General features: G+C 44.8%; 2 protein-coding genes across 6 annotated transcripts in view; one reads left to right on the forward strand and one right to left on the reverse strand.

The window, feature by feature from the left end:
• Window positions 1–11,021, reverse strand: part of LAMA3 (laminin subunit alpha 3) — a 193,598-nt gene extending 182,577 nt beyond the window's left edge. For 3 of the 4 annotated variants that reach the window (XM_075125273.1, XM_075125272.1, XM_075125271.1), the window contains exon 1: window positions 10,553–11,010. In XM_075125273.1, coding sequence (XP_074981374.1) covers window positions 10,553–10,864 — 312 coding nt within the window. In that variant the 5' untranslated portion in view covers window positions 10,865–11,010. Of the gene's footprint in view, window positions 1–10,552 lie in introns of all 4 variants that reach the window. The other variant, XM_075125274.1, reaches the window with a different exon arrangement.
• ANKRD29 (ankyrin repeat domain 29) overlaps window positions 10,706–22,659 on the forward strand; it is a 62,787-nt gene continuing 50,833 nt past the window's right edge. The window contains exon 1 of one of the 2 annotated variants that reach the window (XM_048840477.2): window positions 10,706–10,818. The gene's annotated coding sequence lies outside the window, so the exon portion shown is untranslated. The remainder of the gene's footprint in view (window positions 10,819–22,659) is intronic. The other variant, XM_048840474.2, reaches the window with a different exon arrangement.

Here is a 22,659-nt window from a genome sequence, read left to right on the forward strand (position 1 = left end):
CAGACACCATAGTATGGCAAGCATGGAGCCCGCTCAGCTGCACATTGCTTTTGTGAGCATTGCAAACATCTCGCGCATTATTCTGCAGTATGTGCAGAGCCTAGCTAGGAGTCGCCAGCATGACGAAGATTGTGAGGAGGACATGGACACAGATATTCCTGAAAACATGGGATGTGGCAACTGGGATACCATGGCGGCATTGGGGCAGGTTGATACATTGGAACGACAATTTTGGGCCCAGCAGACAAGCACAGACTGGTGGGACTGCATAGTGTTGCAGGTATGGGATGATTGCCAGTGGCTGCGAAACTTTCACATGCGTAAGGTCAGTTTCATGGAACTCTGTGAGTTGCTTTCCCCCACCCTGAAGCGCAGGAATACCAAGATGAGACCTGCCCTGACAGTTGAGAAGCGAGTGGCGATAGCTCTGTGGAAGCTTGCAATGCCTGACTGCTACCGGTTGGTCGGGAATCGATTCAAAGTGGGAAAATCTACCATGGGGCCTGCTGTGATCCAAGTAGCCAGGGCAATCAATACCCTTCTGCTAAGAAGGGTAGTGACTCTGGGAAATGTGCAGGTCATAGAGGATGGCATTGCTGCATTGGGGTTCCCTAACTGTGGTGGGGTGATAGACGGAACGCATATCCCTAAGTTGGCACTGGACCACCTTGCCAAACAGTACATAAACCACAAGGGGTACTTCTCAATGGTGTTGCAAGCACTGGTGGATCACAAGGACCATTTCACCGACATCAGTGTGGGATGGTCGGGAAAGATGCATGATGCTTGCATCTTTCGGAACTCCGGGCTGTTCTAAAAGCTGCAAGAAGAGACTTTCTTCCCAGACCAGAAAATTACCATGGGGGATGTTGAATTGCCAATAGTTATCCTTGGGGACCCAGCCTACCCCTTGCTCCCATGGCTCATAAAGCTGTACACAGGCAGCCTGGACAGCAGTAAGGAGCAATTCAACTATAGGCTGAGCAAGTGCAGAACGGTGGTAGAATGTACCTTTGGACGTTTAAAAGCACGCTGGCGCAGTTTGCTGAGTAGATTAGACCTCAGCGAAAGCAATATTCCCATTGTTATTGCTGCTTGCTGTGTGCCCCATAATATCTGTGAGAGTAAGGGGGAGACATTTATGGCGGGTTGGGAGGTTGAGGCAGATCGCCTGGCAGCCCATTTTGAACAGCCAGACACCAGGGCTATTAGAAGAGCACACCGAGGCACGCTGCTCATCAGAGAGACTTTGAAAAACAGTTTCATGACTGACCAGACTACGGTGTGACAGTTGTGTGTGTTTGTCCTTAATGCAAAGCCGCCCCCTTTGGTGAATGTACTTCCCTGTAAGCCAATCCCCCTCCCACCTTTGACCACAGTTGGCACAGGAAATAAAGTCCCTATTGTTCTGAATCTATTCATTTTTTATTAAAAAAAACTTGAGATCACTGACAACGCTGACTAGTAAAAGGAAGCCTGGGTGTGCAAAGGGTTTGCTGGTGGGGTGGGGTGGGGGAGGAGGGAAGGACAAGGCCACATTGCTAATTGTAGCCACACTAGAAATCAAACTTGTGTGAATGACAGCCTTCTGTTGCTTGGGCCATCCCCTGGAGTTGAGTGGCAGCGTGCCGAGAGCCTCCTCCCCCCCGTGTTCTTGGGCATCTGGGTGAGGAGGATATGGAACTTGGCGAGGAGGGCAGGCAGTTACACAATGGCTGCAGCAGTGGTCTGTACTCTAGTTGCCTTTCCTGCAGCTCCAGCAAACGCCTCATCATGTCCGTTTGCTCCCCCGTTAGCTTCAGCATCTCCTCCTGCGTGTTCCGATCATGCTCACTGTATGCTTTCCTGGCCTCTGCCACCGAATGCCTCCAAGCATTCAGCTGTGCCCTGTCAGTGTGGGAGGACTGCATGAGCTCTGAAAATATATCATCGCGAGTGCGTTTTTTTTTGCCTTCTAATCTGCGATAACCTCAGGGACGGAGTTGATGCGGGGAACATGGAAGCATTTGCAGCTGCAGGGGGTGGAAAAAGGGAGAGTAGACTTTTAAGAAGATACATTCCTGAGAACAAAAGGGAGACTCTTTCACAGTGAATGAAGCAATTCACAGCAGACAGCACATGTGTTTTAGGTACAAGGTTGCATTTTGCCTTTTATATTGAGCGCCTGCTGGTATGGTGACACATCACACACAGCTGAGCAACTAAATTCAGTTCGCAGGTAACCATGGCAAGCCAAAGGGTACGTGGGATTGGCTACTTCCGTGTTCATAACATGTGGGAATGGTTTCAAACTGCAGCGCCCTCCTTTCCCATAGCAACCAATGCCGGTTGTGTTTGCTGTTTAAAAGGGGGGGCTGCGGTTGCCATTTTAAAGGAGGGGCTGCGGTTTTGGGGTAGATGTGCAGCACACCCCCTCCCACTCCCCGCATGGCTATTCTCTGGGATGATCCCTCTTAGCCACGCACAAACAGCCCAGCATGCCCAGAGGATCACCAAACAGAGGGGATCACTGTTCCCTTACAAAACTTCCCGTATTTCAACCAGGTGACCATGAATGATATCACTCTCCTAAGGTTGACACAGAAAAATAAAGACCAAATGTTGTATGAATGCGACCAAAACCCAGGACCATTCGCTACCATGCTTTGTGCTGCAATGACTCCAGACCACTTGCTACTGGCTCGGTGTGGTAAAATGTCCTACCATGAAGGATGAAATAAGGCAGCCCTCCCCAGAAACCTTCTGCAAAGGCTTTCAGAGTACCTCCAGGAGAGCTTCATGGAAATGTCCCTGGAGGATTCCCACTCCATCCCCAGACACATTAACAGACTTTTCCATTAGCTGTATTGGCCGCGAATGCATCCCAATTGATCAGGGTAAAGCAAATATTAAACACAATTGCTTTTAACCCCTGTAGTGTTGTTACAAATGTGCGCTCACCAGAGGTGCCTTCTCAACCTTCAGGGTCTGGGAACAATAGGCCCTGGGAGGGTATTGGCTTCAGGGTGAGGAAAAGGTCCTGGCTGCCAGGGAGAATGGATTCTCCACTTGCCTGCTGCGCATTCTCCTCCTCCTCTTCCTCCTCCACAAAATCCTCATCTGTGTTGTGTGAGGCTGGTGAGGCTTGCAGGTGTCCACGGAGAGTGTTGGGGTACTGGTAGGGTCCCCCCCTAGAATGGCATACAGCTGATTATAGAAGCAGCCTGTCTGGGGTTCTGACCCGGAGAGACCATTTGCCGCCTTCGTCTTTTGGTAGGTACTGCTGTGCCTCCCTGGTGTAGCCTCTCTCCACCATGCCCTGCATGATTTTGGCATATATATCAGCATTTCTTCTGCTGGATCGGAGTTCTGCCTGCACGGATTCTTCTCCCCATACTACAATCAGATCCTGTGTCTCCCATTCACTCCATGTTGGAGCTCGTTTGCGATTCTGGGACTGCATGGTCACCTGTTCTGCTGAGCTCGCCACACTGACCAAACAGGAAATGAAATTCAAAAGTTCCCGATGCTTTTCCTGTGCACCTGGCTAGTGCATCGGAGTTGAAAGTGCTGTCCAGAGCAGTCATATTGGAGCACTCTGGGATAGCTCCCAGTGGCCAATACCATCAAATGGCACAGCGCTGCGTCTACACTACCCCAAATTCGACCCAGGAAGGTCGATTTTAGCGCTGCTCCCCTCATCGGGGAGGAGTACAGCAGTCATTTTTAAGAGCCCTTTAGGTCGGCAGAATGGGGTTGCTTGTGTATAAAATCAACCTAACACGGCTAAATTCGACCTAACCTCGTAGTGTAGACCAGGCCTTGGTCTGCACTAGCAACTTATGTTGGTATAACTACATTGCTCAGGGTGTGAAAAATTCACACCTCTGAGCACCGTTCTACCAACCAAACTCCCCGTATAGACAGTGCTACGGCGACAGGAGAGCTTCTCCCATCAGAACAGCTACTGCCTTTTGGGGAGGCAGAATACCAATGCTGAAGCTCTCCTGTCAGCATAGATAGCATCTTCACTGAAGTGCTACAGCATCACTATAGACAAGTGTAGACAAGACCTGAAAAAGGTGAACTGGTGTTAACAAAAGTGGGAAATGTTGCAAAAACTAGCGTAAACAAGGCCTAAAGTGGACATTAACTTATACTAAAAATTTTCTTCAAGTTCTGTCCATGTCAGGCTGTGTAATATGTTTTGGTGCTGAAACATGAACTTCTGACAAAATGCACCCCAAGAAAAACCAAAGAACATGCAAATCTGGAGAAATGCCTTTTAAGACAATTAAAGCATTTATTTATGGAGGCTGATATCCAGCCCTTTAAATATATAATTAAAACCAAGTTCTGGAGATCCCCTGTCTCTCTCTGATAATATATAAAACCTATTATACTGTAAAGGAATAATAATGAGAAAATCTAATTGGCTTCTAATTTATCTGCTAGTGGGGTTAACCAAGCTATAGTTTTTCCTTCATAAAACTGTATTCTGCTATCCAAATACTGTTAAATAGTTAAAATTAGTAAAGTCAATTTCCAAGGGTCTCCTTCCCCATCACATTCTACTCCAGTAATGTTATTTTTTTATCGACCCTACCTGTCTGCTCTTCATTCCCCACCCCCTCATTCATGTGTCAGTTTATCATTTCGCCTCTTAATTCTGTTATACTTCATTTTTGGAACACTTCATCTATATTTTGCATGGGGATCTTTTTACTCAGGACCATTATACAGGCTTTTTAAGGTTTTTTTTTTCCATTGATACATATAATTTGGCTGCAAAACTAAGTACAAAAAAACTTCACAAAGCAAAGAAAGGACAGACAAGGAAGTGTAAATAACCATCTTTCGCTACATGCACACACACCAGCTTTTCCCCGTTGTGTGTCCTTTCAGTTAAAATTATTCTGCTTCAGACAAAATAAATACATATCTGGCAACTTCATACATGATATCTACAGAGACAACATTAAAATAAAACAAAAATATATAGTCACATCTGTCCAGGTCAACTTTGTATGACTTTAGACCCAAATACTTTAAAGAGATCAACTAGCACAGACCCTTTGCGAGCACAAGTTTTTGCAGAATCTGAACCTTTGTCATGAAAAAAGAAAACAATAATTTTTTAAGGGAGGCTTGTATCCCACACACTATGAACCTTACATACAGAGCGCAATTTATTTCAACTACCAATAGTTATGTATCTATCATTCTAATGATTTTCTAAGGACTTGACTATGCTAAACTTCTTTGGGAAATCTCCCACCATTACACTAAAACTAGTGCAGCTCCACTGATGATAGCAAAGGTGAGAGCAAGAGTGGAGACAGGACACTCATGCATGTTCACCAGCGTTTTTACCACCATATCATCTAGACCTACTCTATTCAGGGATAATTGACACAGTGGACAGCACTGTCATCATGTCTACTCTTCTGCCCCCACCTTTGCTACCACAGATGAAGCTGCCCTGGTGCTGGTACAATGGCTGGAGATTTCCCAAAGAAGTCTAGTGTAGACACAACCTAAGACACCTATTGTGGTATCTAAGGGTTGTGAACATGTATGGGGTCACTGTATATGTAGAAATTATAATAAAGGCAGCCTGTGAGCCTTGTCTATACCAGAACATGCTGTATCTGCCATCAGCAAAGGGTGCAGCACCACAGTGTCAACAACTGGTTAGCGCTTGTGATACAAGGCTAAGTTTGTCACTATTTCAAGAAGACTTCATCCAAGACTTAATGTAGTGTTGAAAATGATTTGGTCCTGTCTACACTTGCATTTAAACCATTGTCAACATCAGTGCAGGTGCAGGTGCAGCTGCCCCCCTTTCTGACAATTCCTGAACAAGTATAGCATACAATGCTATAGACTTCACAAGAAATGATGAATCTGAGTTTGTGTCCGTCAATACTGTGCTTGTCAGCCTGGGTCAGGGATTAACTCTTGAGAATGTCAAGGATCATTTAGAAAAAAGGCATGGACAAATCCCCATGTACATAGGCTGATGAACTATCCAGGGATTATGCAACAACATGATGCTCCTCCAATCATGCTAGAACTTGGTTTGGTTTTACTTATGTACAGAGGACCAAGGTAAACCAGGGTGCTACTGTAAGCTCAGGCTGTGCATTAGTGGGGTTTGCCAATGTAGACACAACTTGTCATACTGCATTAAGGGTCAGTGATACCATTTTCTATCACAACCAGAAAGAACAATGTGTAATAGTGACCAGAGCATGGTTTTATAACAATATTGAAGCATAAGTCTTTAAAAGAAATCCAGGTCCACACTGGTCATGCTAGAACTATGCAGCAACAGCCTTGTTTTAACACAGTTCTTCCTAGTGTATTTTCAGAGTTTTAAACTACACTCTGGTGATAGCCTTAAAGTAAAGATGAGAGTGAACTGAAAACTGAATTAGGACTATAAAATGCATGTGTTGGGAGATGGGTTATTTTAAAGAAACTGCAGCATTTGAAGATCTGAACTCAAGATTTAATAATTTTCCCAATACATAATTCAAAGAATGATCCTGCAACAGCTGCAGTTTCAGTTATGTAAAGTACATTCCACAAGACCTGCCAACAAAACAGTGAGTAAGAAATGAAGGAAAATAAATTGTTGGACAAACCATTCTCCCTTGCTTCCCACTAGCAATATCTACAGGCATTCCACACTGAAGCATATCTGGTAGATTGCACGTGTCTCGATTTCAAGAGACTGAGCCTCAAGACATTGTTTGATTTTGGCTTGAATTCATCACCAGGGCAGGTGTGCATTTGCTAGTGATTTAATTATCCTCATCTCCTGCAGTTCTCCCAAGTGTGAAGAATGGTGATCTCAGTTTGAAAACTGAAACTGCAACAAGCAATCTATGGAAGTATGCCAATGTGCACAATTTACACCCAATGAAGATAAAGGTCCTATCTACACAACAGAAAAGAACCACGTTGCAGGACTTGGTTACACAATAATATCTGACAGTTACGTGCCCCGCAGCAGGCCAGGTACGCTACCAAATGCTAATTCACATCTGCGCACTACTACTATCAGCCAATCCCAGACATGCCATCTATCCATCATTTTGAATCACTGAAATGCACAGCACTGCACTGAATCTGTTCACTGAAACTCATCCTAATTTAGCGAATGGCCAATTTACCAATATGCTGATTAAGGGAAATAGACTGTATGCTATACTGTGGGTTGGAGAGTGCCTTACAGGCTCAGCCCATGCCAGGTAGATGAGTTGTGTGGAGGGGCCTCACTGCAGTGGAAACCCCAGAAGGAATGGTGGATGACTCTCACTGAATTCTTTCTGGAGCTCCCTGGGAGCGCAAACTCCAGTAAACACTATGCCATGCAGCGAAAGTGTACACTAAGGATGCCAGGTTAGCACCAGAGTGCAAAGGTGGGACCATTCTGCTCCTCCTCATCCTCTTTGGGGAGGCTAGTGATGGCACTAGCATAGAGCAGTGACTCCACTCCCCATCCACTTTGTGGTTACCCCATGAACTGGGCATGAGTGGGAGAAGCTCCTTGGACCCTCTCCCCTTGCACTTACAAACCTGTGCAGGGCCAGCCACAATCCAGCCCTGTACATACCTCAATAGTAAGACATAACAGAGGGAGTTAAGTGCACAGTATCACCTTAACCTGGAATTTCTTTGTTATTGTGGCTATTCTCTCTCTGTGAATTTTTAAAGACATAGTACTGCATGTAATGTGTGTGTGTTTAAATCTTATGAGCTAAGATTTCATAGGAATTTAATGCACTTTTGTTCATTTTTGCAAGTCTAACCGAAAAGAGAGATTCTCTTCCCTTATTTAAGTTGGAGCAGTTTGATAATATGTACATTGTGCTCTTATCATATTTTCTGTGGCTGAATTTCCCTGGCCTTCTGGAAGAATTTCCAACCCCTCTTGAATCACAATAACTGCTTGTAAACTACAGAAGTATTCATGTTATGTATTTCAATGGGGCTTTGTTGAAACTGGAGAGAGACTCTGCTGTATCCACGTTTATACAAATACTGTAAGAAGCAAAACATGTTTCCTTGAGTCAGGGCTGAGCTATCAGTAATTTTTTCAGGAATTTGGATTAGGCACAAACCACAACTGGCCTCTAACCCAGGATCTGTAAGGTAAATATTTAACAAAGGGAATTCTCCTTCTTTCTATCCTCTCCCTACATACAGTAAAACCTCATTAATTCACACTTACAAGTGGTATTAGTATATAAAAAGACAAAAGACAAGAAAGCAAGGATACTGCATCACAGAATTAACTTTGTTTACTGATTTGATTGTATTTGTAGTTTATATTTAATGACTTCTAATACTTCATATAATGTTAGTAGTATGAGATCACACTATACTATTCTGCTATTAAAGCACTGCTGAGAAATAGGGAGAGATTGCTGCATTGTCTATTCAAATTATGTGGTGTCTGTTTTAAACAAGTATCAAACAGCAAGGTTCAGCTGAATATGTAAGGGAGAAGGGATAGCCTTATGATTAAAGCACAGAACTAAGAGCGAAGGTATTCCTGCCTGTCACAAACTTCCTTTGTGACCTTGGTCTAGTCACTTAATCTACATCCCAGTTTTCCCATCTGTAAAACAGAAAGTTGTGCAGTTTGTTAGTATTGGTAAAGCACTTTAAGATTTTCTGATGGAAGGCATTATAGAAATATAAAGTCAATTGAAAATAGATTATAGTGTGATATGGAAGAAAGGCACTATTTACATGTGTTGAGGATAGCACACTCCTCTTGATCTTTCCCCTGAAAAAAACTATGGAGAGAAACTCCCTCCAAACAGGAATGATTCTTGAAATAAAACTGACACAACATAACCCCCTCTTCAAGTTCCTGTAAAAATGACTTGCCTAGTTCTTCTATCAATTGTAGTCACAAGTTTGACCCCATAATTCTGTAACAACCTATTTTAAATCCTATTTTGACCCTCTTCTAACTCTCTCCCTCACTCCCACCCCAAAACAAATTCCTTTGAAAGTCCTAGAGAATGTTTGTCAAACTATCTCCAACATCTCCCCTGTAGTAATGTATTGTCAGAGCTGATACTGCATGTCCATTGCATTGGATCAGTGGTTAATGTTCCTTTTTCCTCACCCTCCTGACAGACAAGTTCACACAAGTTTCTTCCAAACCACCTGGGGAAAGTGTATTTCTATCAACCCACCCCTGGGAATTTTGCTTTCTTTTTTTCTCTTTGTGGCTGTCATAAGTGCACAGAGGTCTCTTGACCAGATAGGTCAGATCAGCATCTGCAGCTTTATCATCATCCTTTCCTACCACACCACCCTTCACACTCTCTTCTCAGAGAGGAAACCCCACTCCCCCCACCCCCACCACCACCACCCCGACTCCCACAGGAATCTCTAGCATCATCCCACAAGCAGCTCAAGGGGTACATTATGAGGCTCAGGATTCAGTACTTGTGAAAACCAGGACAAACACTGGGTCTTCTTAATACAACATTAAAAGGCACTTCCCCCTCCATAGCCTAGAGGGCCCTTCCCCGATGCAGCAGTTATTATTACACACCTCTGCCAGCACTGAAGAATTGGGGATGGGAACAAGCATGAAAGCCGTAAGGCATCTGATCTACTCTGCCCAACCCTTCATTGCTTGGGAGGGATTGGTCAGCAAGGTGATCCTGCACCACTAACTCTTGCACCAAGCAGCTTTCCAGACTGGTGGAGTGAGGGGAGATTGCTTTCCAAACTCTATTCAGAAAAACTGAGTAAGTGAGATTGGGCAGCTGGGCTCCTTCCCTGAGCACAGAGGAAACTAGGTTCCAGGGGTTACATCTGTCAGCTCTTCAAACACCAAAGCAAGGGTGTGGGGAGGGCTGAGGGAAAACACCCAAAGATACAGGAGCATACATGTGCCCCTCTTCTCCAGCTCCCTATATTTTTTCCTACAAACAGTAATGTGATCACTGGGTCCTGGCTTGTCTTCCTGCCCCACAATACAACCTGAGCCACTTTAAAATATTCAGGGAAACATGGCTGAAAGTAACCGCCACCATCAGTTGCTTACTGGGTGTTAGTCTTTAACTAGAGGTCAAACAATATTATACTGCAAGCTTTGAGGAGACTACAAAGCGCTCCCTGTGGGCAGGGGCTGTGCAGGCGAGGTGCGGTCCTGAGTTCAAGTGTCACCTCGTGCCTATTCCCTAAAGAAGGGCCCGCACCCCACCACACCCAAACACCCTTAGACTCTGGGGGAGCTGAGATCCCGGTGGGCACTTTGCCAGCCGGGCCCACCTAGGCTTTTAAGCCTAAGCTAACCTGGCCCTTCTTGAGCTCAACCCCCAACCGCTGCGCTCCCCTCCCCTCGCAAAATCTCTCCGGGGTGGCGCCGCGCGGGCCACCGGCCGGGGAATGAAAGGCAGGGAGCTCCGGCGCGCACCTGTCCTGCTTCTCCAGGGCGGGCAGCCCGTGTGCCATGCCCCGGAGGCCGCTAACCCGCCCCCCCAGTGTGTCCAGCGCTCCGGCCGGGGATCCCCGCCGCAGCCAGGGGAGGTACCTGGATGGTGTGCCCCGCTGGGGAAGCGGCCGGTCCGCCCACCAGCTTGCAGTACAGCTCCGGCCGGGGCCTCCCGCCGCCGCTCTCCTCCTCCCCGCAGGTGGCCGTCGCCCGGATGCTGGCTGTCTCGGCCAGGTTGAAATAGGGCGGATGGAGGCTGAGCCCGAGCGCCCCGGAGTCGGGCGGCCCCACCTGGGCGGCCCCGGGGCGCAGGGTGAGGAAGAGGGGGAAGACCACGAGGAAGAGCCCGGCGCCCGGCGCCAGCGGTGAGGGAGCTGCGCGGCTGCCCTGCAGCGCCGCCGCTGCCGCCATGCTCAGCCGGGTCCCCCGCCCCCGGCTCCTGCCCGCGGTTGTCCCTGGCGCTGATGGGGGGCAGCCGGAGGTGAGAGGCTCCCTGCGCTCTGCCTGCGCCTCCGCTGTGCGCGGCCCGCCCCGAGGAGCAGGGGAGAGAACACCCCCTTCTGGCGCACAGAGCGAGACGCGCAGGAGGGCTCCTGGCGGGGAATGAGGCGTGAGGCATGCAGGAAATATTTGGGTCCTGAGGACTACGAAATTGGGGGGCGGGGAGGGGAGGCTGGCAGCCCTCTTCTGCCGGACCAACAGATGGTGTCTGGGAATCTGGCTCCCAATCCACAGAGCGTTGGGGAGGGGGGTTCTGGCTGGGTCCATTAGAGGCCTGGTTTTCAAACTTTTTTTCTGGCGACCCAGTTGAAGACAATTGTTGATGCCCGTGACCCAAGGGAGCTGGGGATGAGGGGTTCGGGGTGTGGGAGGGGCTCAGGGCTGGAGCAAAGGGTTGGGGTGTGAGGATGAGGGCTGCAGGGTGGGGACAGGAATGAGGGGTTCAGGGTGTGGGAGAGGGCTCAGGGCTGGGGCAGGGGGTTAGGGTGCGGTAGGGGGTCAGGGCTCTGAGCTGGGGGTGCAGGCTCTGGGGTGGGGCCAGGGATGAGGGGTTTGGGGTGCAGGAGGGAGCTCTGGGTTTGGGGGGGGGCTCAGGGCTGGAGCAGAGGGTTGGGGTGTGGGAGGGGGTCAGGGCTCTGGGCTGGGAGTGCAGGCTCCGGGGTGGGGCCGGGGATGAGGGGTTTAGGGTGCAGGAAGGGGCTCTGGGCTGGGACAGGGGATTGAGGCATGGGCTTACCTCAGGCAGCTCCCAGTCAGTGGCGCAGAGGGAGTGCTAAGGCTGGCTTCCTGCCTGTCCTGGCACCACGGGCTGCGCTGCACCCCAGAAGCGGCCAGCAGCAGGTCCAGCTCCTAGGCAGAGGTGCGCGGCTCTCACCCACAGGCCTCACGCCCCAGCCCCCATTGGCTGGGAACCGGCCAATGGGAGTGCGGAGCCAGTGCTCGCGGTGGGGGCAGCGTGTGGGACCCCATGGCCCCCCCACTCCCGCCTAGGAGGTGGACATGCTGTTGGCCGCTTCCGGAGCGCAGTGCGGTGTCAGAACAGGTAAGGACTAGCCTGCCTTAGCTGGGCAGCACTGCCGATGGGACTTTTAATGGCCAGGTCAGTGGTGCTGACCAGAGCTGCTGTGACCCAGTGCCTTACATTCCACAACCCAGTACTGGGTCGCAACCTGCAGTTTGAAAACTACTGCATTATAAAGATAGTCCCAAGTCACAAAACTCACACCCAGATCTGGATCCAAATCTAAACTTCTGCAAAGTTCATGGGTGTTTGGCGTCACCATTCTTGTTCAGCCCAGTGCAGAGATGGGCCTAGAGTGACCAGATGTCCCGATTTTATAGGGACAGTCCTGATATTTGGGGCTTTGGCTTATATAGGCGCCTATTACCCCCCGCCACCCTCTTTCCCAATTTTTCACACTTGCTGTCTGGTCACCCTAGATGGGCCTGAGTCACAACGTTCAGATCCAGGTTTCTATTCCTTTTATTCTTTATAAAGAAAATAAGAATGGCCATAGTGGGTCAGAACAATAGTCCGTCTAGCCCAGCATCCTGTCTTCCAACAGTTGCTAATGCCAGATGCTTCAAAGGGAGTGAACAGAACAGGGCAATTATCAAGTGATCTGTCCCTGGTCTTCCAGTCCCAGCTTCTGGCAGTCAGTGGTTTAGGGAAACCCAAAGCATGGGGCTGCATCCGTGACCATCTTGGTTAATAGCCATTGATGGACCTATCTTCCATGAACTTATCTAATTCTTTTTTAAACCCAGTTATACTTTTGACCTTCACAACATCTTGTGGAAATGAGTTCTACCAGTTGACCTATGCATTGTGTGAAGAAGTACTTCCTTGTGTTTGTTTTAAACCTGTTGCCTATTAATTTTATTGGGTAACCCCTGGTTTATGTTATGTGACAGGGTAAATAATATTTCCCCATACCATTCATGATTTTATATACTGCTGTCATGTTCCCCCTTAGTCATCTCTTTTCTCACCTGGACAGCTCCGTCTTTTTATTCTCTCCTCATATGCAAGCTGTTCCATACATTGAATCATTTTTGTTCCCCTTCCCTTTTCCAATGCTAATATATCTTTTTTGATAAGGGGTGACAAGAAGTGCATCCAGCATTCGAGGTGTGGATGTACCAGGGATTTATATAGTGGCATCATGATATTTTTCTGTCTTCTTACCTATCCTTTGCCTAATGGTTCCTAACATTAGTTTTTTGACTGTTGCTGCACATTGAAGCAATGTTTTCAGAGAACTATCCACAGTGACTCCAAGATCTCTTGCTTGAGTGGTAGCAGCTAATTTAGAACCCATCATTTTGTATGTATAGTTGGGAGTATGTTTTCCAATGTGTAGTACTTTACACATATCAACATTGAATTTCATCTGACATTTTGTTGCCCAGTCACCTGTTTTGTGATATCCCTTTAACTCTTTGCAGTCAGCGTTGGACTTAACTATCTTGAATAATTTAGTATTGTTTGCAAACTTTGCCACCTCACTGTTTACCCCCTTTTCTAGATCATTTATCATAGAATCATAGAACTGGAAGGGACCTCGAGAGGATATCTAGTCCAGTCCCCTGCACTCAAGGCAGGACTAAGTATTATCTAGACCATCCCTGACAGGTGTTTGTCCAACCTGCTCTTAAAACCCCCAATGATGGAGATTCCACAACCTCCCTAGGCAATTTATTCCAGTGCTTAACCACTCTGACAGTTAGGAAGCTTTTCCTAATGTGCAACCTAAACTGCCCTCGCTGCAATTTAAGCCCATTGCTTCAATTGTCTCCCTCCTCCTTGTAACAACCTTTTATGCACTTGAAAACTGTTATCATGTCTGCTCTCAGTCTTCTCTTCTCCAGACTAAACAAACCCAATTTTTTCAATCTTCCCTCATAGGTCATGTTTTCTAGACCTTTAATCATTTTTGTTGCTCTTCTATGGACTTTCTCCAATTTGTCCACATCTTTCCTGAAATGTGGCGCCCAGAACTGGACACAATACTCCAGTTGAGGCCTAATCTGCTCGGAGTAGAGCAGAAGAATTACTTCTTGTGTCTTGCTTACAATACTCCTGCTAATACATCCCAGAATTATGTTTGCTTTTTTTGCAACAGTGTTACACTGTTGACTCATATTTAGCTTGTGATCCACTATGACCCCCAGATCCCTTTCCACAGTACTCCTTCCTAGGTAGTCATTTCCCATTTTGTATGTGTGCAACTGATTGTTCCTTCCTAAGTGGAGTACTTTGCATTTGTCCTTATTGAATGTCATCCTATTTATTTCAGGCCATTTCTCCAGTTTGTCCAGATCATTTTGAATTTTAATCCTATCCTCAAAAGCACTTGCAACCCCTCCAAAGCACTTGCAACCCCACCCAGCTTGGTATCGTCTGCAAACTTTACAATGTACTCTCTATGCCATTATCTAAATCATTGATGAAGATATTGAACAGAACCAGACCCAGAACTGATCCCTGCGGGACACCACTCATTATGCCCTTCCAGCATGACTGTGAACCACTGATAACTACTCTCTGGGAACAATTTTCCAACCAGTTATGCACCCACCTTATAGTAGCTCCATCTAGGTTGTAGTTCCCTATTTTGTTTATGAGAAGGTCATGTGAGACAGTATCAAAAGCCTTACCAAAGTCAAGTCACATCTACCTCTTCCCCCCTATCTACAAGGCTTGTTACCCTGTCAAAGAAAGCTATTGGGTTGGTTTGACACAATTTGTTCTTGACAAATCCATGCTGACTGTTATCACCTTATTATCTTCTAGGTGTTTGCAAATTGATTGCTTAATTATTTGCTCCATTAACTTTCCCTGTAGAGAAGTTAAGCTGACGGGTCTATAATTCCCCGAGTTGTCCTTATTTCCCTTTTTATAGATGGGCACTATATTTGTACCCACTAATACAAATAGAAATCTAAAGGTATCTGACCTTGGTGGCCTTAACATGCATAGCCACCACCTACCAACACCATCCTACTGGAGTTGCCTTGCATCAGTTCACATCCTGAGTTTGGAGGTGGCAGTAGAAAGCGTGGAGCCAAGAAGTAAATACAAATTTAAAACTGAATTTAATAAAATCTGGACTGAGCTTGTACTTGGTGAAAAGTAGGTGCTCGGGGCTTCCATGGAACCCCACCACAAAGTTATTGAGAAGGATGTCAAGTGACAAGACCATAAAGAAACACCTGATTAAAAGAATTACATAGTCATGGCAAACTCTTTTTGATACTGTGGGCTGGGTGCTTTGTCTATCAGTTTTTTGTAAGATGTTGTCCCTGTGCATCGTCTGGCGTGCAAGGAAATAGTTTCTCCCTTTAACTGAGAAGTGTGTTTGCTTACTGTGATCTTCTGCACAAAAATTTTGGAGGAATTCATTTACTTTTTAACTTTTAGGGTAACTTGCAGAGTCCTACAAATGTGATTCCAGTGACAGGTTTGTTGATTTTAAAGACAAAAGGCTCTTTCATGTCAGAATCTGAAATTGTTGCAAACAGACCCTGAAGAAATATGTGATTCCCTGTTATCTTCTTTAAGATGACCAAGGGAGCAAACATGCACTGGTAGCTCCTGAAGAAATACAGTAGAAGTCCCATGCTGCCTTGAAGCAATCTCAACTCAGAACTGTAAGCCACTGCAGAAGAGACAGCGGAACATCAGCTTATGGGTTGAGGAGGGAACCTCCTGACCCCTTTCTAGGGGCATGTCTTGTGGGCTGATAGCCAGGCCTACACTGTGCCTTTGGAGAGGCAGGGATGTGGTAGAAAGTGACCCAGGGAGTAGGCTGGATGGTAATCTTGTCCAGGTTGCACACCTGAACTGCCTGCCCAGGGCCTTCGGTTGAAACCTGGTGGAGCAGGAGGGCCTGGATTCCCCTACTGCCAACCCCTGCATTTGAGCCACTAAGTGCCACTGCTAATCCTGGATTTAGGCCACTAGTTGCTATTGCTAGCCAGTGCTCTGACCACTACAGGATGTGGTTTCGGGAGATGGTCCCCCATCTCAGGGAGTCAGCATGCATGAGAGTGCACCTCTGAGCAAAAAACACCCTCTTCTCTCCATCCCAATCACACTACCCTTCCTTTTCCTTCTCCACCTCTCCTCAAAGCCACTAGGAGCTGGCATCCCTTGACTCTTCCTTGCCACCAGGATTAAGTCTGTAACACACCTAGGTGCACTTATATCCATCAAACACTTTGTTGAATAAGTTTAAGCAATTTTGTGCCTTGTACACACACATAAGAATTTGTTCCTTGGTTCTTATTCATTTATTGTCGATATTTGGTTTGTGTATAGATAATCCTTAACGATGACATTATTTTATATTTTAAATATATTAAACAAATGTAAGAAAAATGTAAGAAACTGAAAAATGTTGGTTTCAAAGTAATTATATTGGTGTATTTTTAGAGTTTAATTTTGTGTCCAGTGCAAGGTAAATTATACAAATATTTATTTTAGGTAAAGAAACTATGTCATCTTGTGCTGTCATCTCATAAGATGGGTTTGGCATGTTTAGAGCATAGATAGGAACCTCAAGTGAAAATCAGAGTTCATCAAGAGGTGGTGCTCATGAGTAATTTCATACTTAGTTCTTATATAATATTTTTCATCCATAAAGCACTTTACCCCAGTTTTAACAGGTGAGGAAACTGAGCCATAGAGAAGTTGAGCCAGTTATCGTAAGTCTCATAGCAGTGAAAGAGCTAGGAACAGAATTCCTGACTCCTAGACTATTGTCCTAGCAAATGTACTGCATTGCCTCTCTAAATGTTGTAGGTGGTGCTCTTTCTTCTGGGACAATAATGAACCAATGCATGAGCAAGGAACTAGAGTCTTTCAGTTGAGATGAATATGTGTTTCTAACCATTTATGATCAATAATGATCTTATTGCAGTGTGTGTGTCCTGGTCCAGTCACATATTTATACTGTGTCTTACCAAAAATTCAATCCTGAAAGGTACTAAATACTTCCTGCAAAGTGCTGAAAACCCTCAGCATCCACTGAGTTCAAATCAACCTTGAACACTTAGGTAGACTAGAATTTTAATACATGACCTGAAAGAATCAAACCTTAATTGTGTCCTGGAGTTTCATCAGATGAATAAATCATTTTTAAGTCTGTAACACACCTAGGTGCACTTATATCCATCAGACACTTGGATGGATATAAACTGTTGTTATTCAAGCCTTAACTACACATAGACTTGTGCTGGTTTAAGTAAAATGGGTGTTCCACCAGTTCGTTACTAGATAAAGTTAAACTGAAATAAACCACTCAAGCTGAAATAAGAATATCTACACACAGACTTGCACCAGCATACCTAAATCTGTTCAAAACACATCTTTAGTAAACTGGTACAAACTTGCATGTAGAGATGCATTACAAGGATGGGAAAAGATAAAGTAAAGAACTTTTTGCTCTCGCCTTCCTCTGTAGCATGGGGCACGGGTCACTTGCTGGAGGATTCTCTGCTCCTTGAAGTCTTTAAACTACGATTTGAGGACTTCAATAGCACAGATATAGGTGTGAGGTTTTTTGCAGGAGTGGTGGGTGAAATTCTGTGGCCTGCGTTGTGCAGGAGGTCAGACTAGATGATCATAATGGTCCCTTCTGACCTAAATATCTATGAATCTATGAAAAGATCTGTTTTACACTAAGGTGCATGATATCTTGAAATTTCTTGTGAAAATCTTTATCTATCTAAGGTACTTATATGGCCCCCATTAGCATCTTTAAAATATTTCTCCTCACAACACCCCTTTGAGGTACGGAAGTATTGTCATCTCCATTTTAGGGATGAAAGGTTGAGGCACAGAAAGACTAAGTGACTTGCCCAAGGTCATGCCAAAGTCTGTAGCAGAGCAGGGAATGGGACCCTGATCTTCAAATTCCAGGCTAGCATCCTAACCACTAGACCATCCTTCCTCCTCTTATCAATGCAAGTGTCTCACGAAATGCCCACTTCTAGAAGAACCAGAACAACAACTATGTTAGTCTGGGCAGTTCCTGTTTTCAATTTCATTCAGTTTCACATGGACCAGATGTTTTCCACCTTCCCTTAATGTCATTTATTAACTCTGTTGAGTAAATTATTCCAAATGTAAAGTGCAGATCAGAGGGCAGAATCTGGCCCTTATAACTTAGCATTTTCCATCTATATTTCATTTGGAAAAGTTACATTTATTCAGGAAAGGGGAAAGCAAGAGAAAGTAAAAGAAAGGAAAAGTTCACGCTGAATCATCCTACCTCTGATTAATCAATCCGCTATCTCAGCTGTGATACCAGAAGCAGATGCTGGCACTCATTACTCATAAGAATAATTTTTTAAAAATTAATTCTTGATTTAATCTCTAATCTTTCTAATCAATCACACTTTCCCTTGGCATATAAATAAATATGCATGGGTGTTTAATATTAGTTAGTTACATGGAATATAAAAACAAGTTAAATGAGAACAGAATCAGGCGCTCAAAGTTGTATCTCTATCTGGAGTAAGGGGAGAATAATGGGCTTAATCCTATGATGTGCTTAAGTGCTTTGATATAGGGTTGCCAATTTTAGTTGGATGTATTCCTGGAGGTTTCATCACATGACATAATCTTTAATTCCTGGAGACTCCAAGACAGTGTTGGCAACCCTAGGAAAGGACTTAATCACCTGCTTAAAAGTTAAACGGGCATTTACATGCTTTGCTGAATTGGGGCCTTAAGAACATGCTTAGCTTTAAGCATGTGAGTAGTTCCACTGAAGTCAGTGGGACCATGCATATGTTTAAGAGCCAGGGGTGTGCACAAGGTAGGGCAAGCAGGGGCACACCGCCACCCCCTAATAATTGTTGGGAGCATAGAACTCCTCCAGCCCGGAGGCTGCGGTGGCAGGGAGAGCAAGCTCCTCCTGGCCCCAGGGCTGCGGGGAAGAGAGCAAGCTCCTGCCGGAGCCGGGGAAGAGTAGAGTGAGTTCTTGTCGGAGCAGGGTGCCGGAACAGAATATGCCCCCCCAAAAGGGGTCAAAGTTAAATTGCTGTGCATGCCCCTGTAAAGAGCTTTGGTGGATCAGACCAGAGGGCTCAGTTCCTTGCAGGACTGATCATATATCATATTGACTTCAATAGGGCCAGGATTTCACCCATAATGGCTATAATGTTTTACATCAAGAGGCAGTAGTTCTCTGGTATCCCCAAACTATCCCAGCCAGAGAGAGGGTCTAAATCAGTCCCCAGATATGTCTAGCTGGTAATGATGGGGACTGGGTTCAGATTCTGCGGCTGGTGTTCATCTTTAATCATACCACACTGTAGCTAATCTAAGACTCTCTAAACAAATGAGGCTTGATTGTCCTCTGTGGAGGAGCTAGGGGCCTTACTGGAGCTCGGCCCATTTCATTTTAATATGAATATAAATATGGAGACATTAATAATTAGATAACAGGATCAGGCCCTTCAAGGCTGTCTTTTGAATTGGAGGCAAAGGTCCCACTGGGAAGAGGGTTGGAAGCTAAGTCTCTGTTTGTACTTTTATACCCAAGAGGAGTGTTTTATAGCTAGTGTGAAAATACTGGCTCGTGTGTACATTTTAATCATGTATTGCTGTACAGAAAGAAATGCTATCTTCGTACTGGTCAAAGTTCTATACGCTCTGCTAGGTTTTTTTTTTTTTTTTTTTTTTTTTAATTAATTTCCCTCTTATTCTTGGCTTTCCATTTGTTCCCATACCTTTTCTGGGAGCTGTTTAATTGATTTAAAGTTCCAAAACATGAAACTTTAAGGCTCTTCTCTGAGTATCATGGCCACGTAGAGTCTGCTCCTTTATCTGGGAAGCGCATATTCATTATGGTTGACTCCTGTCCCGAGTTGCCAACCAAACATCTGGGAAAAATAAAATGTTTAATCTCTTGTATTTCATGTCCTGTTTTTATTCTGCTGCTGCCAATGTTCTCTCTTTGTCATAAAAGTCAGGAAAAGGAGCTATTTTTGTACCCCTTGCTGCTGCATTCTGAGAATTACCCCACTACACCATTTCTTCCTAAACAGCCTTTTTTTTTTTTAAACAAACATCCATAATAGTGGTAGTATTAGCTGGCATATGAATTCCACAGAGTTTACACACTTAATTCTCTGCAAGATTCTCCTATGGTTTTTTTTATTTTATTTTATTCTAGGCACTGTATTTTCTGCCATTTCTGGGTTCTGTTTCCAGAAAGCAGCAATTTATCAGCATTTTGGTTATTTTCAGCTATTTTGTTTTCACAAACCTAGATTCCTTTATTTTTCTTCATCCTTTGCTCCTGTCTTACTGTATACTCAAATTGCCCAGCTTTAAAGAAGAAATTTCTACCTAATGATTTAATGAAGATGGGGGCCAGATCCTCAACTGGTATAAATTGTGAAGACTCCATTGACATCAATAAAGCTAAGTCAATTTATACCAGCTGAGGATCTGGCCCAGAGTGTTTCCCATAAATTCAAACTGATTCCATTAAAGCATCATGTTAAGATCCACTTTGTTGGGTATGGGCAAACTGGTGAGCTTAGAGAATATTCCTAATGGAAAAGTCCCAGGAAATTTAAGGGAGAATGATAACTTTGCTATAGAATTTTTAAACCAACCTATGGATTTCTATAACAGGGATATAACATGCCATTCAAATTCTATAGGATGGTTTAAAAAGCTGTAAAAAATGTTATTTATAAATGAGATGGATTTTTAACATACTTTCTGAAAAACCCTCTTGGTTTCATCTCTATTAAACTTTACAGGATCTTTCCATAGGGGGTATGATACTGCTAGCTTCTTGGCTCTGCTTGTGATATAGACAAAAAACACATGATCTGTATAACTTTTAATTTGAGGCATATCTCCATTCAGTTATGGCCCTGTGGTTACTTGGCTAGGTTCTACTCTTTTAATAAGTAGATTGCTTGCTTGACTAGCATAGTGTAAAAATTGATAAATTGATCAAAGCTGTGTGAGGAACTAGCCGGTAGCCATAATGTCAAGTTTAGTCATCTGCAACACAAGTTTCAACATAATGTGGAGTAGTAGACCTCAGACCACCATCTTGCCATAAGAGGGGTGTTTGGAGACAAAATTAATCATTTTTGATTACACGCATCGTCTATGTCTTTATACATTATTATACCGAGATATACCATATTCTGTACACACAGACATGCATTCACTCCCTCTCATACATTCAGTCTCCTGTCAAACTCATCCATGTTCTCACTGACTCAGACTGTAAGGCCAGACGGGACCATCATGATCATCTAGTCTGGCCTCCTGCACATCGCAGGCCACAGAACCTCGCCCACCCACTCCTGTAATTGACCCCTAACCTCTGGCTGAGTTACTGAAGTCCTCAGATCATGATTTAAAGACTTCACGTTACAGAGAATCCACCTTTCTGTCATTCCCAGTCTCATGCCCCCTCTTCCTCTCTATTGTGAATGTTCAAAACAATGTGTTTTCTAGTCATTTGCTTTGAGCATTTCCACTCTTGTGGTATGGCAAAGCGTATCTACCAGTTCAGTTCTACTAGCGAGTGCTGGGGGGCCCATACAGGGTATATGGAGCCCCGCATGCTGTGCAGCTATGCTCTGCAGAAGCTTCTGCGCTGTCATGGAGTCGGGTTTTGGGGGCTAGCAAGGCATGGCCAAAGCTACACAATTCTGCCATCCAAAATCCACCCCAGTGAGTGGAAAGGCAGAAGCCTTATGCCTGCTGTAATGGCTACAAAACCAGTTTCATTGCTGCTATCCAGCCTTGAGAGAAGAGTGTAACCCCCTCACTCTTGCAGAATGTCTTGTGCCAAGTCTGCATACTCAGGCTTGGCACAGGTACCAGAATTTGGTGCAATGTCTTAAAAGAAATCTATTCTTTCTTTCATAGAGAAAATGGGCATAATTTCCATTATTGTGAGCAGTAGTTAAGGACATACATTGTGTAAAGAGTAGTCAGTAGACCCTAATTGAGATACTATTATTCCTAGCTATTGCAGCACATATAATACATAAGGTCATATATTGGTCTCAGACTCACACAATATGTAAGCAGATTGGCCGCACCCCAATCCACACAACATAATCCACACAACAGATACACACACACTAGGTAAGAAAGATGATCATGGTGTAACTTCATTTTAATGTGCCTTTACTTTTCAACCGCCCTGTTGGCCCCAAGACCACAAATCTTATGTTCCCCATGGCTTCCATTTTAATATTCATTTTCACAAGCCTTAGTTAGGCTCACCCTGATGGGGAAGCCTATGAACACAATAGCAGGAAGCTCCTTGGTGAAGACTCACAAACTTCAATTCGCTGCTTTGGCTGAGCTGACTGAGGACAGATAAATAACTAACTCCAGACTGAGTCATAAAATCTACCTATACAGAGAACAAAGGCGAGAGGAAAGGGAAAAGTTGGCAGAAGCATGCAGTTACAACCTGAACTACAATGTACCAAAGCTGTAAAAATATACATAAGGAAAAATACCAATCTTGGGAGGGGACAGATAAAATATTTTTAAACAAGCTGTATCTTTATATATGCTAAAATGAGGCATTTAGGAACATATATACTAAGGATGAAAATTACTCAAAAGCTAAGGAGGGAATGTGGGTAAAAGCTTAAAATTGGGGACTGGACGTTAGTTTCAGATCATGTTCCCAGCTCCG

Source organism: Caretta caretta, chromosome 2, assembly GCF_965140235.1.
Source record: "Caretta caretta isolate rCarCar2 chromosome 2, rCarCar1.hap1, whole genome shotgun sequence".
NCBI classification, from domain to species: Eukaryota; Metazoa; Chordata; order Testudines; family Cheloniidae; genus Caretta; species Caretta caretta.